Here is a 27,162-nt window from a genome sequence, read left to right on the forward strand (position 1 = left end):
GGCCGCTCGGGCCCTCTCTGACTGGCCCGGCGGTGCAGCGGAGGCGTCGATTGGTCGCTTCTGCTGCCCTTCCGCTGCCCGGCGCTCGTTTCCTGAGGCGGCGGCTCCTTCGCTCCGCCCGCCGGCGCCTCCCGTGACCCGCGGCCGCTCCCGGCTGGTGCCGCCCGTGGCTGTGAGCGGCGACTGGGGGGACGCTCCTGCAGCCGGGCTGGGCCGCGGAGGCGCCGCGCCGAGAGTCGCCCTCCCGCCGCCTCGCAGGCCGCCGGCCCGGGCGCAGGATGACCCCGACGCAGTGGGACTTCCCGGTGGAGCTGTGCTGCCGGCCCATGGCGTTTGTCACCCTCACCGGCCTGGACGTGGTGTACAACGCCGTGCACCGGGCCGTGTGGGACGCCTTCTGCGCCAACCGCAGAGCCGACCGCGTCCCCATCTCCTTCAAAGTGCTGCCCGGCGACCACGAGTACCCCAAGTGCAGGACCAAGGTACCCAGCGGCCTGTGCCCCGGCTGCGCCCCGCCTTGGCGGGCCCGGCCCCTCGCGGGGCTCCAGCCTCTGCCCGTGTGGCAGGAGCCGGCGGCAGGCCCGGGGGGGCCGCGGTGCGGGAGGGGGTGTCTCCCTGAGGGGAAGGGCTGTAGCGAGGGGCTGGGCTGATCTACCCGGGTCGCAGGCAGCGGAGCAGCAGCCGCGCTGCTTAGCGCTCGGCTGGGGCTCCCCTGCCTCCTCCCCCGCTCTTGGAGGGGAAGCCCGAGAGCTTGAGGTATGCGAAAAGCTGTCAGGGCTAAGCGGGAGCCACGGGTGTTGTGACGGAGTGGTACAGATGCACAGGAAACGACGGTGCCTTAGCTCATTAGCGAGAAGAAGAGAGAGCCAATATATATATATATTTTTTTTTTAAGTACTTGCTGTTCGTTTACTCAGCATTAAGGTGTGCTTGTAAAATCTGAGCTTTGATGAAACCCAAAGTTTAACTCTGGAGAAACTATGCATTTGAAATTGGTGTATTTTGAAAAAAAATGTAAAGATTTTAGGCAAGTGAAATGCAGCAGAAATAATATCTCTGCTCTAATTTCTGCTTTCCAATGACAGTTAAGAAGTAATGTCAATGGGCAATGACATAGTTCTGTGATGCTGGCAAGGAACAAGAGTGCTGTTTTCTCCTGACTCTGTTTGAGACCCCCCCTTTTAAAATAAACCTGATTTTTCATGAAGATGTGCAAAACATGCTTCTGAACTTGACCTTTTTCTCCAGAGTACCTGGAATCTGCTGTTCTTTGTTACTGCTATCTCAGGCATCGGGCCCTGATGCTAGGCAATTAGGTGTATGTCTTACTTGATAGGAAGCAAAAGCTTGAGGGGAAGAATGTTAAAGGAAAGATGACAAACACATCCTCAAGTGACAAGAATGTAGAGGCAATTCCCCTTCTATTGCTACACTAAGAGGCCAGTAAATGCATTTGGTAGCTTGCTTTAATAACCTCAATATTTTCAGAGAACATCCTATGAATGGTATATTCCAAAAGGAATCCTGAAGACTGGTTGGATGAACAAACACCTGAATTTGGTTCCAGCACTTGTGGTGGTGTTCTATGAACTGGACTGGGATGAGCCACAGTGGAAAGAAAAACAGTCGGAATGTGCTACTCGAGTTGAAATTGTCAGGTAGAGTTTTTTCACTTGGTTCATAATGTACTACAAGCTAATGGTGTGAGTTGCAGAATCCTTTTTGCATTCTAAGATATATAACTATTATTCTTTTCCTAAACACAAATTAAGGGGAACTTGAACTTTGCTTTTTAATGTACAACTGACAGCAAAGAAACTTCTTTTAAAAAGGTTTCCTTGTAAAAGACATTTAAGTAAAAATAGCCCCCGAAATTTTGCTTACTAAGCTAAGCACAATTATCCTGTTCCATCTGAACAAAAAGGAGAACAAAGCATTCTCTGAATGACTGTTGTGGTTTAACCCCAGCCAGCGACTAAGCACCACGCAGCTGCTCGCTCACTCTCCCCAGGTTGGGATGGAGGAAAGAATCAGAAGAGTGAAAGTGAGAAAACTCATGAGTTGAGATAAAGACAGTTTAATAGGTAAAACAAAAGCTGCTCACATACGCAAACCAAAGAATTCATTCACTACTTCCCATGGGCAGGCAGGTGTCAAGCCATCTCCAGGAAAGCAGGGCTCAATCATGTTTAACAGCTACGTGGGAAGACAAAATGCTGTAACTCTGAATGTCTTCCTCTGCTGCCTTCTTCCCTCAGCTTTATATATCGAGCATGATGTCATATGGCATGAAATATCCCTTTGGTCAGCTGGGATCAGCTGTCCAGGCTGTATCTTGTCCCAGGCTTCTGTGCACTCCCCACCTTCTTGTTGGCAGGCCAGCATGAGGAGCCGAAAAGTTCATCTCTGCTTACTAACAACTAAAACATCAGTGTGTTATCAACATCATTCTCATCCTAAATCTAAGACACGGCACCGTACAGCTACTAGCCAGAAAATTTAACTCTCTCCCAGCTGAAACCAGGACAGTGATACAGCCTGTTGTTGTGTTTGGTTTTATTTCTTATATAGCATCATTTCAATGCTTTCATCTATACAGAAATCTCATTTTGTTCTGATTATTCAGAAATTAAAGTGAAACCTTGACACTATGCTGTGTTGTTTTTATTTTAGGCAAAGTTTGCAGGGAAGAAATACGAAAGTCGCTGTGGTTTTGATTCAGAAAAAAACACCGTTACCTCCAGGTACTAGAAAACTCTGTGTATGTTTGCAGTGATCTCGCTTTTCAGAAGGCCTGATGGACTGAGCTGGCTATCATTTGTCACATTATCTGCAGTTCATAGTATAATGTCATCTACATACACTAAATACATTGTGGCTGCAGGAAGGTGTACAGATAGGAAGAGTGCTCAGGGCAGTTGACCTTAAACATTTGATACTTTCATCCTTGACTTCTTCTTAAGTCCAAGTCTGTCTTTTGATACACAGTATCAAAAATGGTTTGCTAGTGTAATACATGTGACACACCTCCTTATAGGCACATGACGTTTTACACCTTGCTTGAGATTAAAAAAGCTTTAAAAGCAATGAGAACTTAAAGAAAAGGGTATTTAGTACCTACAGAAGCCATTTAACTCTGTTTTAATCAATAAAATTCTGGAGTCAATTGGATCTGTGAAATGTGATATGTTTTAACCTATGTTTCTGTAGAGCTGCTACTTCAGCTGTAGCTGCATACTTTCTAGTGTCTGGCAAACTTTTGTTTTTTTTTTCTTCCCCCCTCTACCTGCTATACATACTTGTCTTTTCTGGATGCTATTGCATTTTTCAAGACACAGGATATTTAATTCTGTGGGACAGAGGAACAACCTAAGTCATACTTGTAGGTTGTTGCTAGCTAAGCCATTCCTTGAAAGTTTCTGCAATGTATTCTACTGGGTGAAGCACATAGTGCTCTGAAAGAAGAATGGATGTGGTCATAGTTTTATATGTATTAGATGTTTCCATACCTTGTACTTGTCAGGCTTTTAGAACTAGTTTGACGTTGCAGCACCTCATACTGCTTACTTGTGCTTTCCTTGACTTCACTAGGGGAAGATGTTATTGCATCGGAGAGGGCAGCAGCTTTGTGTAATGCTTGTGACCTTTCTGGAAAATCCCTCTTTGTACTTCCACACACTGATCATCTTGTTGGTTATATTATAAGGTAAGTGACTGTGAAACATTGTTTTGCTCTGTTTGCTAATGGAGATGCCAAGAGAGTTGGTAGGTGAGGGTGACTGCTGTGTGACACGCTGCTTGTAGACCAGCAGTGGATGTTTTGTCTGTTTGCTGGAATCCTTCAGGTTGTTCTGCAACCTGATGAATTCCACACAGCTCTGACTGTCAGAGATGGTGCTTTTGAAGAAACATTATTAGATATCCCAAGACATTCCCTTGCTCAAGTCAGGTAGAGGCAAAGTGGGCTTTTCTGCCTCTACACTGGTTTGGGCCTTGCTGGTTCAAAATAATTTTCCCTACATATGTTTCATTAAGTGTAACTCTGTGTTAGCAAGTCTTTATTTTTCCCCTCCTTGCTTCCTGGCTGTATAGATATCTGTCTATTTATTCTAAGTGGCGTTTATCTGGTTGCAAATATTCTGTCTTTCTCTTTTTTTTTTTTTTTTTTTTTTTTACATTTCTTATGGTTCCTGTTTTAATATTTACAGGGAACATAGCTTCAAATAAATTATGGAGACCTTTCAAAAACAGAACAGGGAAAGGAAGACAGTCTTGTGTAGGCCTAAAAAGAAGGGATCAAACTGAGGCAAATCATGGTTTATTAAAATGAGTTTTAATTTTTCCGGATATGCTCAGGGAGAGAAGGGGTTGTGGTCTGAGAGTCTAATTTTTCCTTCTCTCACCCTTGTATTTATATATAAACAGTAAAGTTCTCAACATAAATCAATGCGGTTATTGTATCCGTGCTGCTCATAAACAATTACACAGAATCACAGAATCACAGAATGTTAGGGATTGGAAGGGACCTCGAAAGATCATCTAGTCCAATCCCCCTGCCAGAGCAGGAACACCTAGGTGAGGTTACACAGGAAGGCGTCCAGGCGGGTTTTGAATGTCTCCAGAGAAGGAGAATCCACAACCCCCCTGGGCAGCCTGTTCCAGTGTTCCGTCACCCTCACTGAGAAGAAGTTTCTTCTCACATTTAAGTGGAACCTCTTGTGTTCCAGCTTGAACCCATTACCCCTTGTCTTACTGTTGGTTGTCACCGAGAAGAGCCTGGCTCCATCCTCGTGACACCCACCCTTTATATATTTATAAACATTGATGAGGTCACCCCTCAGTCTCCTCTTCTCCAAGCTAAAGAGACCCAGCTCCCTCAGCCTTTCCTCATAAGGGAGATGCTCCACTCCCTTAATCATCTTTGTGGCCCTAAAATTGATTGAATTACTAAAATTGAACAAAATAAAGTCACCGTTACTTCTAGTTTTTCATGTTTTACTCAGTGGTAAAGAGGGAATGTTCAGTGCATGTTAACTAGTGTAAGACTTTATAAACTGCATATAGTTGCATTTTGATATGAGATTTGCAACTGTCTCCAAGTCTGTGAAGATAAGGCTATATCTTTAGGGGTTATTAGCTCTTCATGCACATTAAAAAATGTTTGAGCATATAAACATGTCAAAATTCCTGGTATTAATATTTTTTGTTTGATATTTTTAATTAAGATTTTGTAGCAGTAAAAGAGAATTTTTTTTTTTACCTTTTGGACTGGCTTGTCTTTTCTCATACATCCACAATACACTGCTAAATTAAGTATGATGGGTAGACTTAATTTATCTTGTCTACCTTTTGTGTCTGAGCTCGTAGTTAACAATTGTTGTCTATTGGTCTGTCTTGTTTTCATCACCATCCTCTGCGTGGTGAGCAGAACACAAATTGCGATCTGCCGTAGTCAAAGTTTGTAGTGATCCTTTCTTGTCAGAGTCACAGAATTCATCCTTTATTCCCTGTGTATGTCAGTGCTATAGAATGTATTCCTCTCCTGGATTCTGGTCTTGTTCTAGTTGATGTTACTCCTTATAATTTGATCATACAGCATATGCTGCTTAGGTCCTCCTCAGACTCACACTGTGTTAAGTGTTCTGGGCCGCTGTCTTTCTCTTTTCCCTCTATGACTTGCCATTGGGCTATTTATCTTGCAAATACAAGTTTGACTGTTACCTCAGCTACCCAGGTAGCTGTTGACGTTTGGACAGAATGATGAAACCTTGTCTGTGCCTTCATAATTTTATTTACTGCTATTTTTTCCTTCCCACTCCTTCCCTCACAGTCCAGCAAATAAGATCCTGACCTGCTCAGACTTATCCCAGGAGCCTCTGCAAAATTTGCTTGTTTAGACTGAGGCATCTCCTCACTTTCTGTTGCTTTGCAAAAGCCCAACAGCTTATCCTCAGACTTTTTCACATTAAATACTAGAGATTGCTGTGTGAGTAATCAATTCACCAGGCTGTTGAATGTACTTGTTCTACTTTGTGCTCTCCCTATTTAAGGCTTTGTGTGAAGATCTTTTGTCCACAAACTGTTACCCAGTGTGGTAACTTAAGAGTTTAGTAAAACCTCAAGTTTCTTTTGCCAGCCTTAAAATAAGCATGATTAAAAGTAACTTTTTCTGAAGCTCTCAGATTCTTTGTATGTGGGAAAAACTTAGTGAAACTTATGAGCAACTTTGTTGCAGGTTGGAAAATGCTTTCTATGAGCATGCACAAACTTACTATTATACAGAAATACGAAGAGTTAAATCTCATAAGGAGTTCTTGAACAAAACCACTCATCAGGTAATGTTACCCTATTTCTGAAATACTGTGCAAGTTATAGTGCATGCTAAAACATGAAAATAAGGGGGTTTTGTTTAAATATTTTTATTCCCTCCTCTTCCAATTTGTAATGCTTTCTCTCAGTATAGAAAGTAAAACTGGTTTTATTTTCTGCAGCTCTCATTTTGGTTTTGTTCTTACATTTGCCTGCCTTACATCTTGCCTAGAGGAAGAGCCATAGCCCACAAATGAAGTTCTCTGAAATTTTCTATGTGGGTTAACCTGTTTGAATGTAGTCTTTTAACAAGTTGTGGGAAGTGCTTCCCTTAGAAGTTCAGAACTTGAACTTGCCCTTGATTTGGCTTTTAGCTTTTGCTTTTCAAGTTGTTAAATATCTGCTCAGACACACAACGTTCTGTTGCAGTTGCCAGCTTCCTTCCCTTGGAAACTGAGATCCAAGTGTTGAGCCCCAGACCAACAATCAACACTGGTGTAGAGATTTTTGGGGTGTTACAAAGCCTCTCCTCTGTTCCAGAGTGAAAGGCTTAGAATAGATGAAATCTGTTGAAAGGTCACAGCTGTGTCATGGTGGCAGAGACAACTATTAGGAAACAGTTGCATAATCAGTTTTTCACGTCACCTGCTATATTACGTAAACCTCTGAAATTATCACCTGTGTCTGTTTTGTAGGTAACAGGTATGTTCAGGTGTTTGTGAATGATGTACACTGGTTGTGTCTTGCAGCTTTTATTTGTTAGACACCAGTTCAAAATAGCATTCTTCAGTGAGCTGAAACAGGATACGCAGAATGCTCTCAAGTAAGACTCGTGTAATCTTCTCCCACTTTCTCTATCCCAAATTGCTGCTAAGACATAGACTATGATAAATATTGTCTTGAATGCAAAATTATTTGAACGTGTGTAAGGAGTGAGTTCTTCACTGTGAAGAACACTCTGCTGACAGCAGAAAACAGCCTTCCAATCAATCCTGTCCTTGAATTCTATTATCTTATATGATTTAACTCTAATTTAAATATTTCTGCTTAGAAATTACAGAACTGCCTATAATCTTGTGCATGAATTGAGGGCTCATGAAACAAACATGCTGGAAATCAAGACCATGGCAGGATTTATAAACTACAAGGTAACAAGTGTACTTCTAATCTTTGGCAACCTTTACTTAAAAAGAAAACAAAAAACCTCCACAAAAATGTTGATGCATCTTTAATGCGTAAAGGTTTAAAAGTTCCATTTTATGGATGAGAAACGGCTATCAGCAGAATACCAGTTACACTCAGACTTGCAAAGACTCCTGAGTTCCACACGAAAGAAAGACTCTTAGCTGAAGTTTGGGAGTTTCTTGAAGGACTCGCATTCATTCGAGATGCAGTCAGCTGGAATACTAGACTTGCTCCAACTCTCACTCTGTGCAGTGAGAATGAAAATGAGGGTTGCTTGTTCCTTGAATATTTTTGTCTTCTTGCAAAGCTTAAGCCAATATAGTTCAGTTCCTGCTTGTTAGGAGAAAGAAAGTAACTCTTTAAGAATCAAGCATACTTTTGTGGTATTTTGAGGGCTTTTAGGTAAAACAAAACCATCCTACCATTTACAATAGTCGTGGAGTTGGACTCCATCAAATTCCATTTGCAGACTGCAGGCTTCAAAGATAATGATCTTCCTAATGGCTCTGCAGTTTCATCTTGAGTTTGGCTGTGAGTTACGGAATCTTCCATTGATGATTTGAGGGAGAAAAGGAAGAAAAATAACATTGGATCATGTGGTTTCAGGTGTAGTACATTATGGTTTACATCTGTCATAAAATTTGTTTGTTTGGGTTTTTTGCAGGTCACTTTTTTTTTTTCCTTTTCCTAATCCTTAGCAACCTACCCAGGTTATTTTTCCTCTTATTTTCATTCCTTCTAGATCTGTCGCCTCTGTTTTCAGCATAATACTCCACTGGATGCAATTGCTCAGTTCAGGAAACATATTGACTTGTGCAAGAAAAAAATAGGAAGCGCAGAACTGGCGTTTGAGCATGCTGCCTGGATGTCTAAACAGTATGTTTTTGCTTAGTAACGTTTGTGTTCTAGTTCCTATACAACCTTATGCAGTTCACTGTTTTACTTGTCTAGGCAAGACACAAATTCTGAGCTCTTTGTCTAAGAAAGAGATACACTAGATCACAAAAACTGTATGCTGCCATGCTGTTTTGCATTGATTATTGACCACTTTTCTCTGGGCATGAGCAGGGTATGATACAAATACAGCCATAGAACTTAGATGCAAATGTCCAGAGAAGTATCTGTCTTAAGACTAACCAGAATTTTTGATTGAAATGTACCTTTCAGTTCAAATTATTATTCTGTATGTAATCTTGGTGGCTTTTGTTTTTCCTTTTTTTTTTTTTTCTTTTGTAATAGGTTTCAGGCTTTTGGTGACTTGTTTGACGAAGCTATTAAGCTTGGATTGACAGCAATTCAGACTCAGAATCCGGGTTTCTATTACCAGCAGGCAGCCTACTATGCACAGGAACGGAAACAACTAGCAAGTATGCTTTGTAACCATGATGTAAGTTGGGAAGGGACGCCTCGCAAGTAACCAGATAGTAAATTAGCTAATGTTTTAATCTCAGATGATAGTGGAATAATCTGTAATATGTGTAAATGAAATCCAAGGAAGAGAGATGCGTTTTTGTGAATCTTACTAACATTACAAGTATTTATTATGTATTGGAAAGGTTACTCCAGAACAAATGCATTAGTGTTTATTTTATTACAAATAATTCTAACATGCTTTTAAAATACTTATAAAATTAATATACTTTCTACATCTTTGGATACTTGGAAACTTATTGTTTTGTTTTTCAAGTGTATTTCCCTATACATACACTGTATCTAGTGACTTACAGGAAGCAGAGAAACAACAGCATTGATATTGCAGTGCTGGGGGGTGGGTTGTTGCTGGTTTGGGGTTTTTTGACACTTGCCTGGCAGAAAGAGTTGCATGGAAAATAGATCTCTGCAGTTGATTAGACATACATGATAATAGTATATAGCTGCTCTCCAGCCAACATGTCCTTATTATTTTAAAACATCTGTGTTCCTGTTGGTGCTATTTATTTGTTGTTCTTGGATTATCTTGTTAGGAACCAGTTTTTGAAAGGATTACCCAGTTATTCTTTAAGAGTAGTTGAGACAAAGGAAGGTGAATGAAGGTAGGATGTCAGACTGAATTAATGAGAACTATTTAAATGACTGGGTTTCCTGAAGTACTATTTCTATGCAGGTGGCTGGAAAGGTTATATGTTTTAAAGCAAATTTCTTCTTTTATGTGCATGTGTATTGGAGCATCAGATCACCTTTAATGCTTTAAAATGAATCACGGACCCTTTTCTATGACTGTATTTGTTGAATTTACAGTCCTCTGTGATATATCCCAGTCCTGATCCACTGGAAACGCAAACTGGAGTGCTTGACTTCTATGGGCAAAGACCATGGCGGCAGGGAATATTAAGTACGTTTCTGTGTCTTGTGTCCATGGAGTTCAGACAAACTTCTTTAATTGTTGATCCTACCACCTGACTGAGTGGTTATTGGCAGGTAATCCCTTTTCCACAGAGCCAGATGCAGGGCTGGGACCTCATTCTCTCCTTAGTTGGTGGTACAACTTAAATCAGGTGTCAATGGGAAGTGCAGGAAGTGTGTTTGATCTCTATAACAAATAGAAAAGGGAACCTTGGGTTTATGCAGGGTCAGGTATCCAGCAAAGTTGCATGGGCCATACTGAAGCTCTGCTGCGACTGCTTTGTTTCAATTGCTGCTGAAGCTGCCTGTAACCCGTGTGCTGCAGGAATCCTGAAACTTTTCTGAAAAAGATTTTTGAATTTCGAAATAGATTGAGGGGATGCAATGACTAGATTTTAATCTAAGAAAAATTTTTGTTTTTTTCCTATTAATAAGGATGTTTTCTCAGAAATTCGGACTTTGAATGTGCAGCTTTGAGCTATGTATGAGTACACGTGCAGTTCTGAGATCTTCATTGACTCTAGCTTTACTTCCCTTTCTCATTCTCCATTTGGTCTCCTGTTCTTTCTTCTTTGTACATCCTTTGGGCTTTGCTGCTTTATGACTGCCGTCTTTTAAAGACTTTATTTCATTTGCTGTGAATACGATACTGTCTAACCTGTTTTATCTTCAAGTGTTACTGCTTTAGAATTAGTTAGAATCTACTACTAAGGTTGAACAGTTTAAGATGAAGAGAAACTTTACCTGTTAATATATTCAGATGTTTTGGTTCCAGCAAGAGTTTATATTCTTTTAAAGCCCTATACAGTTCCTCAAATGTTGGTGTTCTCTACTTCTAGAGAAACAAACTTGAGTCCTTACATGAGATCAGATAGGAAAAGGGATGCAAATTTCTTAACATATGCACTTTAAATGTTAACAGATGCAGCCTGAAGACTAGGTTCGTCTTACTGTAGTTTGCTATTTTTGGACAGCTTCAGATAACTTATTTTAAACAAGAGGCAGGATATTTGTTCTAGAATTTCCCTTCTAGAACATAGAGGATGGATGAGTTCTTAAAGCGATATATCTGTCTCCTAGGCGAAAGAATGTTTGAGAGTTTGAGTGTGCTTGAGTTGGAGCTTGTGTTGCATATATCTCACCACATAAATAGACCTTTGGGTCTGGACAAAATTCTAATTTCATGGATTTTTCACTGTCTTATGCAGGTTTTGATCTTTCTGATCCTGAAAAAGAAAAGGTGGGGATTTTATCCCTACAGTTGAAAGAGAGAAATGTCCTTCACTCTGTAAGTTTTATTCTAAAAAAAAAAAAAAATTCTGTTTTCTAACGTTATCCTAATGTTTGCATATATAATGACATCAGTAATGGTTTTATCCGTTAGGAGCTAATAATCACTTTGTTGAGTAATGCTGTCGCACAGTTCAAGAAATACAAATGTCCAAGAATGAAAAGTCATTTGAGTGAGTATAGATAATCAGATGCATTTTTTAAAATAAATTTTGCAGAGACTTTTGGTATTGATCTGATACATTTCTGTTTTTTTTTTTTAAGTGGTTCAAATGGGAGAAGAATATTACTATGCTAAAGATTATGCCAAAGCTTTGAAGTGAGTACCATCCATGGTTGCTTCTTTCACATACTATTCTTCTCACTAAGACCCCATGTCTTACTGCTATGGAATAATGTTGAAAGCTCATCTAAAATGCACATAGTACCTGGATTTGATTGAAGCACAAGCTTTGGAGTCTATGAACTCCACTTTTATCAAAGAAAGCAAAATGGCTGTGATGAGTCAGTTATTAGAGTAGAAAAACTTCCTGCTGTAAGATGTTGTGGTGATTCGCCTTATTGGACAAATTTATTTATGTAAAATTTTAATTATTTATTTATTTTTAGCTCCGCGATTGTGTGCCATCTTTCTCTCCTCCAGAAGCGGTTTCTGAAACTTGACTGCTACTGCAATGAGAATATTGTTACATTTAATTACAGACTTCATAGTTATAAGATTTAAAAAATACAGAAATGTAGCTGAATTTGTTTTTTGTTTATATGCCAGGGAATTAGAAAAAGGAATTATTTTTATTGGTGCCGTTTTCTACTATTAATGACTACAGAGGTAGGAAAGCTTAGTGCTGAGGTACAGCTACCATCTTTTCTGATGGATGTGTCTTATGCTTAGTTTTTTAACTTTGTATTTTTAAGGGGAAACAGAGTCAAGGTCACGTTAAGTAGGAGTCCCGCAACATTTTCACTAATTAGGTTTCAAAGATCATGTGTTGTAAAGGGAGCATGTTTGAGGTAAGACAGATATGTTTACTGTTGTTACCAGCTGACTGGAAGCTACGTGGAGAAGATAGGTTAGGATAAGCAGGTCAATTTGTATCAAGCCTAATTTTTGTATAAACAAACATTTCTTATTTACGTTCAGGCAGATTTTTCTGAAGTAGGCAGAAACTCCTGTCTTGAATAGTTAAAGAGAGTTTAAAAAAAATCACTTTGCTAATAATAGCAAACATTGCTTAGTATTAAAACCATATTAAGGTGTGCAGTTTTGCTTGATAAAGATTGATACATGTAGTGTTTGTAGGTCTTTGAAACCCTTGAAGGGAGCAGGGGATAGGAGGCAGGAGGGGAAAAGAAACATCTCAGCTTAAAGAACATTAAAATTCTTCAGTTTGGAAGGGGACTTTATCGTGGGGTTTTGGTTTTTTCTCAAAACTTACCACATGCTCAGTAGTAAAGCTTATTTGTAATGCAATGCTGGACTAAGACTCTTCTGTCCAGTTGATGTTTTACTAGTTCTTTATGTGAAGGCAAGTGAGTTTTCCTGTTGTCTTGTGGAAATTGTTCTAACCTGAAATAGAAAATTGCAAAGAAACACATTTATTTCATGAATGATTTCATGCCGTTTCCAATATATCATTGCCATATGTAAACAGTAGACTTGACTTGAATCTAGCATTTGTTTTAGTGAAGATGTTTTCTATTAATGGTACCAAATAAATGCAAGCTTCTAAAAATATTGGTGTGTATAACTTGTTTTTCTCAATTTTACTGTGGTGCAGGCTCTTGGATTATGTTATGTGTGAATATCGCAGTGAAGGATGGTGGACTCTTCTCACTTCCATATTGACAACAGCTCTCAAATGTTCATATCTGATGGCCCAGCTAAAAGATTATATAACATACTCCTTAGAGCTACTGGGTAGAGGTATTCTTTTAAGAAATATACTTAACTTATACAGAAAAATTAAAGTACATGTGTTTGTAAGACTGACAAATCATTGTCAGACTCAGTGCTTACAGTACTTCAAATTATTTGACTAGAAAAATAACTGTATACCTGTGCTGAATTTTTACTACCTTCTCTCATACGCTAGAAGTTGAATTTTCTTGCTCTTCTATTACAAAATTCATGGCATTCAAATAGGTCGTGTCACGATATCTGAGGCACAGAGCTTCGTTTGAGACTGTTCAAATAATATCTCAGAAACTTCCTGAGCTGTGGGATGGGGGAAGAGCTGCAATGTAGCTAAAGGGGGAAAACACTTTTCCTAGTAAGTAACAAAGCTAGCACCATTCTTGTGGACTCAAAAATCCCAAAAATGCTTCTCTCCTTTTTTTTTTTTTCTTTTTTTAACTAGAACTCTACTGATGAAATATGCATGTGGTATGTTTTGGGGCAAGAATGTGGTGGCTGCACAATAAGAATGCAAGCACTCTGCTTCATGTAATTTCTGTTACTTGACACTGCAGAAATAATCCTTTTGTGCCCTAAATTGCTAACTGATACCATTGGTAGGGTAGGTGTGGTAAAAATGGGTTTGCATTTTCTGTTAGCCAGCCAGGCTACTCTGCTTTGTATTGAAGAATAGACAATGAGACAAACACACCTTTCTTCATCATCAAGAGACGAGTCCTTATTTTTATTAGTCCTTTTTTCTTCCTATCACCTTCTCTGTACGTTGTTAATAATATTATCTGAGCTGGCATCTTTGCATGTCCCAGAATTTTGTTTTCTACTGTTTCTTTTGTTTTTAAACATAAGAAGATATAGACATTGTTCTCTTGGGGTTTTTCCTCCAATAAATTATGAAATGGTTGTCTAACCAAAAATATTTTACTTGGCTCAAGTGGAAGTAGGAGGAAACACTTAAAATGGGGGAAGTTCTGAAAACTGAATGAATCCTTCATTACTGGTAGATGGATGTTAGAATTTTTTCCCCAGAATGTGTTTTTGAAAGGTGAAATCTAAAGGGAAGATTTATTTTAAAGTGTGGGGTTTTTGGTGTTTGTCTTGTTTTGTTTTGCTTTGTTTGTAAAGACTTACTTCTGTCTTGTAATCTTTGGGTTTGTTCTGTTTGATAGCATCTACTCTTAAAGAAGATCAGAAATCACGAATAGAAAAAAATCTGATAAAAGTTTTAATGGTAAGAGGCAAAACTTGTAGTACCCTTTTAAATAATCTTAAGAGTGGTCAGTGTTTGGTAATCTTCTTTTATTGTTACTTGTAATCTTCTATCTGGATACAGAATGAAAGCCCTGATCCTGAACCTGATTGTGATGCTGCTGCTGTGAAAGCATCACAAAAATTGTGGGCCGACCGTGTTTCCTTGGCAGGCAGTAATGTTTTTACAATAGAAGTCCAAGATTTCATACCATTTGGTAAGTAAAAAATTGACACCAGATTATAAATTTCAATGTAGTTATATCTTGAAAATATCTAATTAGGAAAAACTATAAGTGTATATCAAAGCCAACAACACTGAAACTTTGGTTTCAGCATTGCTCCGTTCTTATCTAAGTAAGATAATAGTAAGAAAGATAATCACTGGCTTCTCTCATGACTTATCCCCAACATCTATTAGTAAAGAAGAATCCTTCGGGGTGGGGGGGAATGTCTGAATTTCCAGCTGAGGCTACCTATGCCTTTAAACATGGTAGAAGTAGTAAACCCTTGCTTTTTGAAAGACCTCTGCCACTCTGGTGTGCTTCGAAGTAGGGTTCTGTGGAAAAAAGGGTGGAATGTGAGCAAAGTAATACTCCTCATAGAAAGGGGTCACGAGTGAGTGTTACCTACAGAAGAAGTGTATCCAGATGTACAGGATTACTTTTTCTGCTGGGCATCTGCCTTGCCTCTCCTCTGCAAAGGTTTTGGCCAAGTGCTGAGAAGTGGCTTTCTCTGACAGTGTTAGCAACCATATTTGTCCCACTTACATACAAACCGAAGTTTTTAAAGTATACACAGAACAATCCTTACCACAATGATTTCAAGAGTGTGCTTCTGGAATTTAATGTTGTAGTTTAATATGTTTAACACCTACTTCTTGTTGTTAAGATTTTTCTTTTTTTTTCAATTCCAGTGCAGTGCAAAGCAAAATTTCTTGCTCCTAGTTTTCATGTTGATGTTCCTGTGCAGTTTGATGTATACTTGAGAGCTGATTGTCCTCATCCTATCAGGTTTTCTAAACTCTGCGTCAGTTTCAATAATCAGGTAACCATGTTCTATCTGTCTCTGATGCAGTGATAGAAGCTTACTATAATAATGCAATCATATCTATTTTTTAAATTTATGTTTTAAAACACTATTTTCAAAAAATTACAGTAATACTCTAAGTTAGAAATATGTTTTTCTTTTTGCATTATCTTTCACTTTTGGTGAGTATATTGATACTGGGATAGAACTCCCAAATACGTTTCGTTTACTTTGTCTATCATATTTTTGTTTTTCTGTGAAGCTCTGTAAAGTTTCAGAATGATCGTTTTAATGTCTCTTCATGTTATTACATTAGTTAATAAAATGGATATCTTGTGTCAAAGAATTGTGTTGTAACTACTTGCCAACTACTCTGTAGTTTGAAAAGTAGAAAGAACCCATATAGTTTGATCCAGTAACACAGAGCCTTTATATTTGCTATACTACCGTTACTCTCTAAAGGTGTCTTAAGTCTGGATTTATCAACTTTTTTCCCCCACTCCTCCACTGTAGGATTACAACCAGTACTGTGTGGTAGAAGAAGCCTATCAAAAAGGTGATATTCTAGAACAGTCATCACAAGGAACAATGTGCTTAGTCCCTGGCAAAACAAGAAAGTTCACCTTCAAATTTGTTGCAAAAACCGAAGATGTAGGAAAGAAGGTTGAGGTTTGTTAATTTGTTTACACCTTTCTTATTGATGCTTACAAAGAACACAGAACTACAAAGCTGCCTCTAATCTGACAGGAGTTACGAATTTCACTGCAGTTCCAAATGTTTGCGTTCTTGAAACTAAGTACCGAAAATGGGAGTAAGATTTTATTGTCAATACCAAAGCAAAAAATTATCACAAAAAACTTAAGTATTGCTTCAAGTGTTGTGTAGTGGTGGTTGTGGTTTTGCGGGGTGTTTTTTGTTTGTTTTGGTGGCTTTGTGTGTATATTGGGGTTTGTTTGTTTTTAAAGGAGGAGGGATGGTATAGCACTATGGGAGGGCAGGAAACTACAAGATACTACACTGCACACACATGAGCACAGACACTTTTCCCACCACTGTTTCTGTAAATGAAATCCGGGAGTGGTGAAGTGTCTTCTGTCTGCAAAGCTGCCAGAAGCTTTTTGGTCATATAAAGGCACCATAAAGATACGGATGTTGGAGAACTCTATTCTTACAGGAGGTGATCTGAAGACAAAGTTATCAGTATGTGTCATCAAATTTATGTCTGTCAGATCACATCTGTGGATCTGATCCTGGGAAGCGAATCTGGCCGCTGTGTGATCTTGAGCTGGCGTGGAGGAGGTGGAGATGCTGCATCATCCCAAGAAGCGTTGCAGGCAGCACGTTCCTTCAGGCGAAGACCTAAGCTTCCAGATAATGAAGTGCACTGGGACAGTTTGACTATTCAGGCAAGCACTATGTGAGTAAAAACTTGAAAGTATCTATGATGTAACATTGAGTCTCCTGCAAAGTCCTGATTGCTCTGCCTAAAAGAAGAAGAAAGGCTTGTTGGGACTTCTTTCATATGAACTTTTAATATATCTTTGCTTAACTGGAGATAAGACATGTACTATCTTAATTCTTTAGGACTTTCAAGGCTCTAGATAGCTAGAAGTACAGAAAAAGCTTGCATTGATCTCTGAGCATACCAACTATGCTTTAGTTCTCCCCTTCACCTAACTTTGCTAGGCAGACTTTTCCCACGTTCTCATGCAAACTAGGAGATCTTATTGTTCTCTTACAAAAGCCAGCACACAAAGAATCCCAAAGAAACTGTATTGGAAAATAATTATTAATGATTAGGCTAACACTAATTTAGATATATTCAAAAGAATTAAATCTGATGGCTGCTGGTGGGGGTGCTTTTTTCTTTCCTGTCAGAACATCTGAACCATTAATGCTTATTACTGGGGTTCCAAACTGGTTTTACAGAGTCGTTCCATCATGTTGCTTTTCAGGAATCTCTCACCCTCCTAGTTAAATAGACCACCAGTTGTCAGAACCCTCTTAAACAATAGGCTGTTTTAATCTCCTTTAAACTGGTCTTAAAAATTTGTTACATAAGAAACATACAATAACGGAGTCTTTTCTCTTAAAGGATTATTTCTAGAGTGCCAAACATTTCTGTTCAGCTCCGTCATGAACCTCCTGCCCTGACTAATGAAATGTATTGTTTGGTCGTGACAGTCCAGTCACATGAGGAGACAGTGGCCAAAGATGTTAAGCTTACAGCAGGCTTAAAGCCAGGTATTTGGGGTTATTTTATTTTAATCCAGCAGTCTCCTAATTGATGCAATGCAGAGAAATATAGTAAATGGTTCTCCTGCAGTAATTAAGAACTGACTCAAAATGAAGGTTGGGAATGATGAGATACAAGTGGTGAGAGTTAACAGGCTCATTCAGTTATGGTTATTTTAACCCCTGCTTTTCAGTAGTGTTTATGTGGGTATTTTCAAAAGATAAGCCTATATAAGTTTGAAAGAAAAAATGGAAGCTTTTGTATTCCTTCCTAACCTTTTATTTAATTTGCTCATAACTAAATTTTTCTTTTCCCAAGACACAGATCTTTTTCTTGCTGAGGTGAAAAGGTTATGCAGTGCTAGACAAATGTATTTTAGTATAGTCTGTGTGGGTTTTCTCTCCCACTCACCCCTGCTTTTTTTCCTCCTTCATGGATAATGCGGTTTGGTTTTTAAGCCACTTGAAATTTGGGGAGCAGCGGAGAACTGAGACAGTATTCCTTTGAATGAAAAGGAGAAAATGCCAACATTGTATGTTTAAGTCATCATTAGCTGTATGTAGTTGTTGCTGACAGTTCTTAATATGTGAAGGCAAATGTTATAGTTGGTACACTTATTTGTAGCAATTATCCTAAAAGGTAAAGATATTTTTAAGCCACTAACATATAGGATGCAATATGTGCTGTGTACTCTGAAATAGAACCACATTCCCTATACACTTATATGGTTCATTAAAGTCAGTGGAGTGTTCTTGAAACTTATTTATTTGGATTTTGAGCTTGAGTCCAAAAGCAGTGTTTAATAATTGGTCTTATTGCCGCCCTACTCCTTGATCTCGACTCTTAACACATGATATGCAAGATCAATGTGGGATTGCTGATTACATTAAAAGAACAGTTGAAATTTGACATTTCATTTATAGGGAAGGTGACATATTTTCCACAGTAGCAACTCTCTGGTAAGATGTAGCTTGTTTTGCTTGAAAATTATCCCACATGATTGCATTATTCTAGTCAACCTCTGACTGGAGAATGGTGTCATTTAACATCTATACATTTGGTTTTATATATTTTCAACACAGATTTGGAAAAACAATTTTTAAAAGATGTAAAATCATTAAGCTGTGCTCTTGAAAACAGAGGAATCGCAGAGCAGCGAAACTTCCTTTTTATTTCATATACAGTACCAAGAAAAACTTGGATCACACAATCATGTTGTGTTTTGTATATGGTAGGGAATATCTAGGTATGACTTCTGATTTTTGAGATTTTTTTTTTCTAGCCTAGATGGATGGATCACATCCTACAAGGGTTTTGTTCCATCTACGTTAGAAAACTTAAGGTGTTGTCAAATCTACCCTCTGTTGTTACTTTTGAAAGCTTCTGTCAATCAAATGAACAATGTTAATTCCTCATGCGTTGCCTTTTGAGATTAATGTCTTATTATTTTTAGTTATTGCATTCATGCTTCGGTAATGTAAAGCTGTGTGGATACGAAGACTGTTTTTAATCCTAGGGCAAGATGCCAACCTGACTCAGAAAACTCAGGTGACTCTTCATGGAGCAGATACTTGTGATGACTCCTTTCCTGCGCTGCTTCCTGATATCCCTGTAGGAGACCTGCAACCAGGGGAAAAGGTGAAGGCTTAAAACCTTCTTTCTATATCACACTTAAGAAAATGGTGATCAACTAATAAAAGGCTCTCGTAGAAGGACCTATGTTTACCTTCAGATATTTAAACTGATAAATGAAATACTTATGGCATACTTTACCTATTGTTTACTTGTAGTTTAGCATTTCTTTAGCTAGATCCCCTTTTGGACTGAAGTTGGGAATAAAGTGTATTCTGGGATTGTTGATACAGCTAGGAGATAAAAAATAAGGAGGCTAATCTCAATTGTTAATTAAATGCACTGCCTAATGGACAGTAGCTACTAATAGCCACTAAGTGTGATTCAACATGGTAGAGGATGAAATATGGAGATGTTGCACCAAAATGAAATTGTGACTAGTAAATTAGAAGTTGGGCATATCGTATATTACACAGTAATGGTTCGGTTCTTGTACTGTTAAGTAACAGACAAACATCAGTAGTGAAGCAGCTGGAGCTGGGCTACTCTGATTAAAGTCATTCACTGTGTGATTAAGATCATGCACTATAGGAGATTCTTTATGGTCAAAATAGTACCTACTCTACTATTGCCTTCTGGGACTAAGTAAGCTGATTAACAAGTTTTGGACATCTATAGGCCTAATTAATGTAATGTAGGTACAGCTTGGCTCATACTGTCTCCTTTATTTTGCAGCTGGAAAAACCAATATACATTCGTTGTGGAACAGTCGGTGCAAGAATGTTTCTGGTTTACGTTTCTTACTTAATCAACACTGTCGTTGAGGGCAAAGAAATCCTCTGCAAGTGTCACCGGGTAGGATGTAAAGATGCACCAGCTGCTGGAGCTACAGTCGTGAAATGCAAGAAATATTTTCAGTCTAAAGGCTGTGATTCCAAGCCTCTTAGAAGCCTTTCTAATAGATTGAAAAAGTTCAAAATCACTAGTATGGTAACCTAATTTAGGATGAGCAGTTTCATAAGTATAATCAGAAGAAAAGTTTCCTATTTTTATTCTTAAATATCTTAAGAGACATTTCGCCTTGGGGATGACTTGGTTAAATTGATGATTAAAAGTGACTTTACATGAGTAACCTTTGACATTAATAGTCAGGTCTTAAACTGAATATCACTTTTTTCCCCCCCTCGTCTTTCCACCCTTTCATTACCTATACAGGATGAAACTGTCACCATAGAAACAGTATTTCCCTTTGACGTTGCTGTCAAATTTGTCTCCACAAAGGTATGTGTTTGAAAAGTTGATGTTTTGGAATCGTACCACTTTCAACAGTCACACCCTGTTTAGTTAGAAATAGCCAGATCTTGTGTCTATCTTGACAGCTGGAGCACTTGGACAGAGTATTTGCAGATATACCATTTCTCCTGATGACAGACATCCTGAGTGCCTCTCCTTGGCCCATCACCATTGTAACCAGTCAGCTACAGCTGTCAGCTTCCATGACCCCAGTAGATCAGCTGGAATCTTATGTGGAGAATGGTGAGTTCTCTTAAGTAATCTTCTCTGTCAGGAGGATATGTTTTACATAAGTTGGAAGTAAGGAAGGGGGATATTTTAAACAGCATTTGCTTATCAGACTCTAAATAGAAAGCTGCTTGATGTTCTAGTTGGTTGCCAGAACACAACTTAGACAACAGTATGCTTCAAAATGTGGTTCTGCTTCACTAGATCAAGTAAATAGACATGATTGGTAAATGGTACCCAAAAATCTAAATATAACAAATGTAAGAGAAAGCACACAAAAGTACTTCTGATATGTAACTTCTTAGGTATCTGAATGAAAAGATACTCAATATTTCCAGTGTGTATGGACTACGTATATTTCCTGGAATGCAAACACTTTACCACATGGTAGAGGCAGCATCCAGAGGCTAAACTGATCCATGTCCATGAAACTGAAAAATGTGAAGCTAGACAGGGTAGGCTATTTAAAAAAAAAAAAAAATCAGAAGCAAGGAACTTTTAAATATATTAATACAGTTTAAAAGCTCATTACATAAATGTAAAAAAAATTATCTTAGTGAACTCTTAAAGACTGAGATCTGTGTGTTGGCTTTAAAGTCAAATAAATTGAGTGCTTAGCAGTAGAGCTAATTGAAAATCTTCCAACAAAACACTGTCTTTGCATTTGCTTAGTCAGAAAAGTGGAAACGTATTCTGTCAAAACTTGGAATACAAATGAGGCAGTCTGGATGGCTGCCTGATTATGAGGCAGCTGCCCACCCATGTAATCTTAGTGGTCGAAATCTCACCCTAGAGCCTTGCAAGACTCTAGTTTTTTTCATAGATTCAAGGGTTACCTGGCAAAATCAATTGTTTCCCAGGTTCTTTAACCTTCAAATGATAAAATTTTGTCTTTGGCTCTGACACCTTGTGCTTCATGGCTTCCAGCTGATACTCCTAAAGAGCTGTTAGGAGGTATGAACCCCCTCAGATACCAGCTATTCAGCTGCCTAGCCTTTGGTTGATTTCCTCCCCCCACCCTCCACCTTCCTAAGACTTAATAAATATTAATTATTATTTTGAATGACTGAAACTTCTATTTTTTTTAAGACTGTTTGAAAATAAAAATAAATAAAAGAAGCAAAACCAACCAACCAAACCAAAACACTCTCCAAGTGAAAAGGTTGTGGTTTTTTTGTTTTGTTTTTTTTCTACTTGAATGAACTTTAAAATTGAAAATTCAAAGCCAGTAGATTTTTCTTGTGTTCACTCTTCCCTACCTCTCATCCATTTGGTTGGGAGACGAAAAATGTACATATTCATTTTAAAACATGAGAGACATGCTGATGTTTTGGAATTTGTTGTGAAAGAGAAGTGTAGAATTTGAATCAGCATTATTTTGCCTTTTTTTTGCTTATGAGCTCTGAATTTGCAATGGTTTGTTCTGTGTAGACATGAAAGACCTCACGATGCTGTTCAGGAAGTAAATTGTCATATGTTTGTGTAATATTGGATTTTTAGACTTGGTGGCTTCTGCAATAATAGCTTATGCTTTGATTTTAAACAAAATCTTGCTGATAGTTGTTTTACAGACAGGTGAGAGTGCCAGTGAGTGCTTTTGCCTTCGATGTCCACCAGTTACAAACGCTAGTGGAGTTGCAACTGGATGTTATGTCATTTCCTGGAAGAGGTGAGCATTTCTTCGCCTGGATGGGGAGAGGAAACAAACTTGTTTGGTTTTAGGCATGATGGTGGGGTGGTATGTGTGGGGTTTTTTTGTTTGGTTTCATTTGATGGTATGTTTTGATTTTTTTTTTTTCTTTCCTGATTTTTTTTTTTTTTTTTTTTTTAATATCTTCCTGTAGCAAGTACTGTCTAGACTTTGGACCTTACTAATTATACTGCTTAGCTTGTTAGACTTCTGAATAAATATTTATTTAACTTAAGAGATAAATATTATGTGGTTACAGTTTTAACATTCTGTGAAGCTGTCGTCTTGGCTTCTTGGTAAGACATTAGATCAATTTCAAAGCTGTTTTGTCACCTTCCATTCTCTGATTTCTCCAGTCATGAAATATTTTACTTGAGAAGCCAAAATCAAAGGAATCGTTTTGCAATAGTGGAAACAAACAAATTTCTGAAATGAGAAAGCTGACTATTTTTCCACCCTAGATGGGTGGGTTTATGTATTCACTCCTTTTTCCAAGTCAAATGTTTAGGTATATCTTTCTTCTAGTTGCCTTTTTTTAGTTTTAGAGCTGTTTAGTACACTTACTTGCCTTTTACGTTTATCTCTATGCCGTGGCACTTTTTTGCTCACTTCTAACAATAAAATATAAGGATTTGGGTTTTTCCTTTCCACCACTACGATGGTTTTAGTTTAGTCACATATAAATGATGTTCTTTTGGTGTACTCATTTGGTACTTTGTTGTATAACTTTCAACACAGTCTGCATTTGTAATTTTTTTTTTTTCCTGCAGAAGTTCAGCTGTGGAAAGTGTACCTGTCGTTAGTACAGTCATCACTCTCCCACATGTGATTGTAGAGAGCATTCCCCTCCATGTTAATGCAGGTAATAGTAATTTGGCAACATACATGCCCCTGTTAGAATTTTAAGAACCTCTGCAGTTTTACAGCATCCAGACCTTGTATTTACTGCAGCACAAGACTGAAAAATGGTGCTGGATATTATGGGGCTAGTGGAAAAATCTGTACTGTTGCTTAGACTGCCCCAAACCTTGCCTCCCTCCTCCTGTAAAATTCAAGGGAAGATCTGGAAGGTATTATAGTTACACAAGTGCATTCACTTAAGTTGTCGGTGAATCGACCTGTGTTATGTGGCAGCAGAGAGGCCAGAGTTATGTCTGCTGATGCCACCTTCCCAGTAGGTTTGTCTAGACGCCTATGGCAAGAATTGTTCCATCCACCCACACCCTGGCTGCCTCCCAGGGAAGAAACAGCCTGGAGAATGAGAGCTGCTCGTGGGCAGGTGAACTATTTCTCTTCTAGCGCTTCACCTGCACAATACCAGAGGGGGAGTGGAGAGCTCACTGAACACACAGAATTCCTATGTGTTCCTCAGTTTGGTTTCACTTGTACTGAGATTCTTCCACAGTCCTTTTCTGTTATATTTTGAAGGAGCTTCCTGATAGTATCTGATAAGGCTTTGGTAAGCTGAAAATACCCAGTATCAACCGAAGTGATTTCTAGTTAGCATTCTTGGACAATGTGTTAGTAGTTGGGGGTTTTGTTACTAGATGTTGAGGAAGTGTTATTGAAAAGTTGTAATAAAGTTGTGTTCTGCTCTTCAATCTCTTTAACTTTTTTTCTGAAAAATCTTGTCAGAAATGCTTTAGACGCCCAGTTATTGTATCTCTTTCTTCAAACTTTTCACTGCTATTTGTGATAGACTTATTTTTTATGTATGGAACTTTAAAATGTCTTCTATATTACTTTTTTTTCCAAAGATCTGCCATCATTTGGTCGAGTCCGAGAATCCTTACCTGTCAGATATCACCTGCAAAATAAGACTAACTTAGTCCAGGATGTGGAGGTGTCTGTGGAACCCAGTGATGCCTTTATGTTCTCTGGCCTTAAACAGGTACAAAATTGTCACATTTACTGATCTTGCCAACTTATAATGCATCGATTAGATGTATGCTGATGTACAGAGAGGACAAACTCATTGGTTTTTAGATGTTCAAAGTATGATAAATTCTGTCTGGAAGAATGCATGGATGCAAACTCCATTTAAAGAAGGGCTAAATGGAAGCCTGACTAGGAGCTGTTTGTCTTGTTGTTTATGGGTAATGTGGTGTTTCAGTGTAGATGTAATAGTTTAACTAGAATAGGAAAGTAGTTACATTTTTTCCAACTCCAGAAAGTGAAGAGTGTATAAACACAAAGTAAATGGAGGACTGCTTTTGGTCACAGAACCTATGTTTGGCTTTTTTTCTTTTCTAAGATCCGATTAAGAATCCTTCCTGGCACACAGCAGGAAATGTTGTATAACTTCTATCCTCTGATGGCTGGATATCAGCAGTTACCATCTCTTCATGTTAACTTGCTGCGATTCCCAAATTTCACTAGTCAGCTGCTCAGACGATTCATACCGACACACATTTTTGTGAAGGTAAGGCTGTGAGAAGTGCCTTGTGTTTAAAGGCTCGCTGTGGGGCTGCTCGGCTTTGGGGGACTACCATTCCAGCGCTGTTCAAAGCTGAGTGTTTCTAAGCAGACTAAAGTGGCCGGCTTGTAACAGAGGTATTTGCTTTGGAAAGTCTTGGTTTGTGCATTGGTGGCATTAACCAAACTTCTTAGAAAATCCGTTTAAGTGCAACAGGTATTTCATTACAATTAGATGAACTAGCTAAATGTGCTTAGCCTGTCCCTGTTATTTCATGTTTTACCCTGTAAAATAAGTTTTAAAGTTGTCTGTGTTTGAGTACAATGGAGTGAGATAAATGTAATGAAATACTTTATTAACATATGTTCCAGCACTCCTGAAAAAAAGAAGCGTTTGAGCAACCCGTATGTGACTGGGTTCCAAAACACTGTAGCATCGCACATCTCCCTGAATATCTTCTAAAAACACATCCTCTCATTGAATCTCTCACTCTATATTTTTTTTCTTAAGTGATGTGACTGAAGACTGTTGAGTCATTTTCTGAAAAGTACATTACAGGCTTCTTTTGACTTTTTGAGAATAGTTTAGATCCACTTGCCCAAAACAACGCTTTCTCATTCCACTGCTGCTGTTTCCACAATATTGCATTCACTTTTTAGTCAGACTCTTAGCAAGCAAGCAGCCTGAAGAGTTTGTTTATATGACTTGAGATGGACTTGTTCAGACATCTATAATCCTGTTTCCAGGAAACAGGCCTGGCATTCTTGCAATTTTCTTATAGCCAAAAGAGAGAGGCAGAGCTTACTTTTTATGTATGCTGTCAATCAGTGGCTCTTCTAGATTAGTTGTCAAGATGTCATCTTAAGTCAATACAAACGGCTTTTTTCCTCAAAAGCATGTAGTTCCCGATGTTCCTATGGAGCCTCTCAGGCTTCAGAGTTCTTTGTTTTTGCTTCGGAGTTGTCAGGACCTCAAAAAACCTTATCATAAAGATGCCTTTTCATTAAACCTTCCTCCTTGCTTTCTCCCATCTCTAGTGATTCTGTGCAAAATTCCTCCAAGAAACTGTCAGTCTCATTCCTGTTTCATGCAGTCATAGTTATCAGCTTTTTATACGGCAGTAATGCTGGGAACTCTGATCAGCCAGACCTTGTGCTAAGCTATCCAAGTGTGTATGGGGATGCTCTTGGTGTTTAACAGGGCAGTCAAGGAGCTGAGAGGCCTCTACCAAGTACTCACTTGGCCAAACTGAAATTTCGGATGGATGATGTTCTCTGTGTTTGTAGGCTTAATGCCACACTTGTGTACTAGAGCTGCATTGATAAATACAATGTATTGTAAAGCAAGTTTCATAATAGCATTAGTCTTCTGTGTTTGTTCTGTGTGGTTTGTTTGTGTGTTTTTTGTGGGGTTTTTTTGTTTGTTTTTGTCTTTTTAATTCTCTATTTTCTTAAAGCCTCAGGGTCGTCAAGCAGATGATAACTCAATTGCAGCTGCATAACTTCAAGACCTGTAGCTCTGCACTTCAAGAAAACAGGATGTTGCACAAAATATATAAAGCTCGCTTTGGAAACATGGCTTTGATCAAACCATGAGAATTAAATTTTATTTTTAAGTTACAACTCTTAGCAAAACTAGTGTTGTAAAAAAACTAGTCTTTCTTTAGGAATAAACATATGGTGCTTAATTTAACAGGAACATTCTTTTGAAGTTAACTTTGAATGTCAGACTCTTAAAAGTATTATTAAAGCATATTAAATATCTTGAGTATTTAAGTGAAGAAGTGCTAATTCATTTGACCAAAACCAAAAGACGTTTTCATAATTCACAGTAAGTTGAAGTTTCTACTTACTGAGATTTACAACACTGAAAATGATAATTCTTGACAGAAGTTTGTTTGGTGCCACTTGTGTTGAGGGCAGAACAGGGTGTGCAGGAGCACAGTAAATTACAGATGGTTACATTGTGCTGTTGGAATTAAGAAACTCACTAGTTTGTGTGGTGGGTTTTTTTTGGGGTGTGTGTGTTTGTTTTTTTTTTTTTTTAAACCATCAATCTAGAAGGCATTATTTCTTCTGGGTAAGCCATACATGCAAATCTGAATTCAGCAACAGCTAGTCTAATGAACAGAAAGATTCATTCTGAACATCTGGACTATCCAGCCTGAAGTTAATATGACTTGGAATTATTTTTACACACACAGCTTCCAGATGAAAGATATGTCTCGGTAGTCTCCTGTGTGAATGGATGTCCTACTGTTGTACAGCTCTGGATGAACTAGTGTTTAAAATACAGTAAATCATGTATATATAAAAAAAAAGCATTGTGAAAACTTCAGTTGTTTAACTTTCTAAATAATTACATTTTGATTGCTTGGGAAATACCTTATTTATTGTCAAAGTGAAGTTCTA

The 27,162-nt window shown here is 38.4% G+C and overlaps 1 protein-coding gene across 2 annotated transcripts; it reads left to right on the forward strand.

Annotated features, from left to right (window-relative positions):
• Nucleotides 1–133: 133 nt before the first annotated feature.
• TRAPPC11 (trafficking protein particle complex subunit 11) lies at nucleotides 134–27,162 on the forward strand. Of its 2 annotated transcripts, XM_065634489.1 has the most exons (29): nucleotides 134–482; nucleotides 1,489–1,658; nucleotides 2,674–2,744; nucleotides 3,592–3,706; nucleotides 6,236–6,335; nucleotides 7,059–7,132; nucleotides 7,361–7,457; nucleotides 8,237–8,370; nucleotides 8,734–8,881; nucleotides 9,733–9,826; nucleotides 11,046–11,125; nucleotides 11,222–11,300; nucleotides 11,392–11,446; nucleotides 12,906–13,051; nucleotides 14,209–14,270; nucleotides 14,373–14,505; nucleotides 15,204–15,334; nucleotides 15,830–15,985; nucleotides 16,546–16,733; nucleotides 17,412–17,560; nucleotides 19,069–19,190; nucleotides 19,860–19,979; nucleotides 20,340–20,405; nucleotides 20,504–20,660; nucleotides 22,206–22,314; nucleotides 23,106–23,197; nucleotides 24,093–24,226; nucleotides 24,590–24,757; nucleotides 26,208–27,162. In XM_065634489.1, exons 1-29 carry the CDS (start codon nucleotides 279–281, stop codon nucleotides 26,250–26,252), a joined length of 3,399 nt encoding a protein of 1,132 aa, XP_065490561.1. In that variant the 5' UTR covers nucleotides 134–278; the 3' UTR covers nucleotides 26,253–27,162. The 2 variants fall into 2 exon arrangements, with proteins under 2 accessions (XP_065490561.1, XP_065490563.1); XM_065634491.1 differs by lacking the exons at nucleotides 23,106–23,197; nucleotides 24,093–24,226; nucleotides 24,590–24,757; nucleotides 26,208–27,162 and having other exon boundaries at nucleotides 22,217–22,308.

The sequence above is a fragment of the Caloenas nicobarica genome, chromosome 4 (genome assembly GCF_036013445.1).
Source record: "Caloenas nicobarica isolate bCalNic1 chromosome 4, bCalNic1.hap1, whole genome shotgun sequence".
Lineage (NCBI taxonomy): Eukaryota > Metazoa > Chordata > Aves > Columbiformes > Columbidae > Caloenas > Caloenas nicobarica.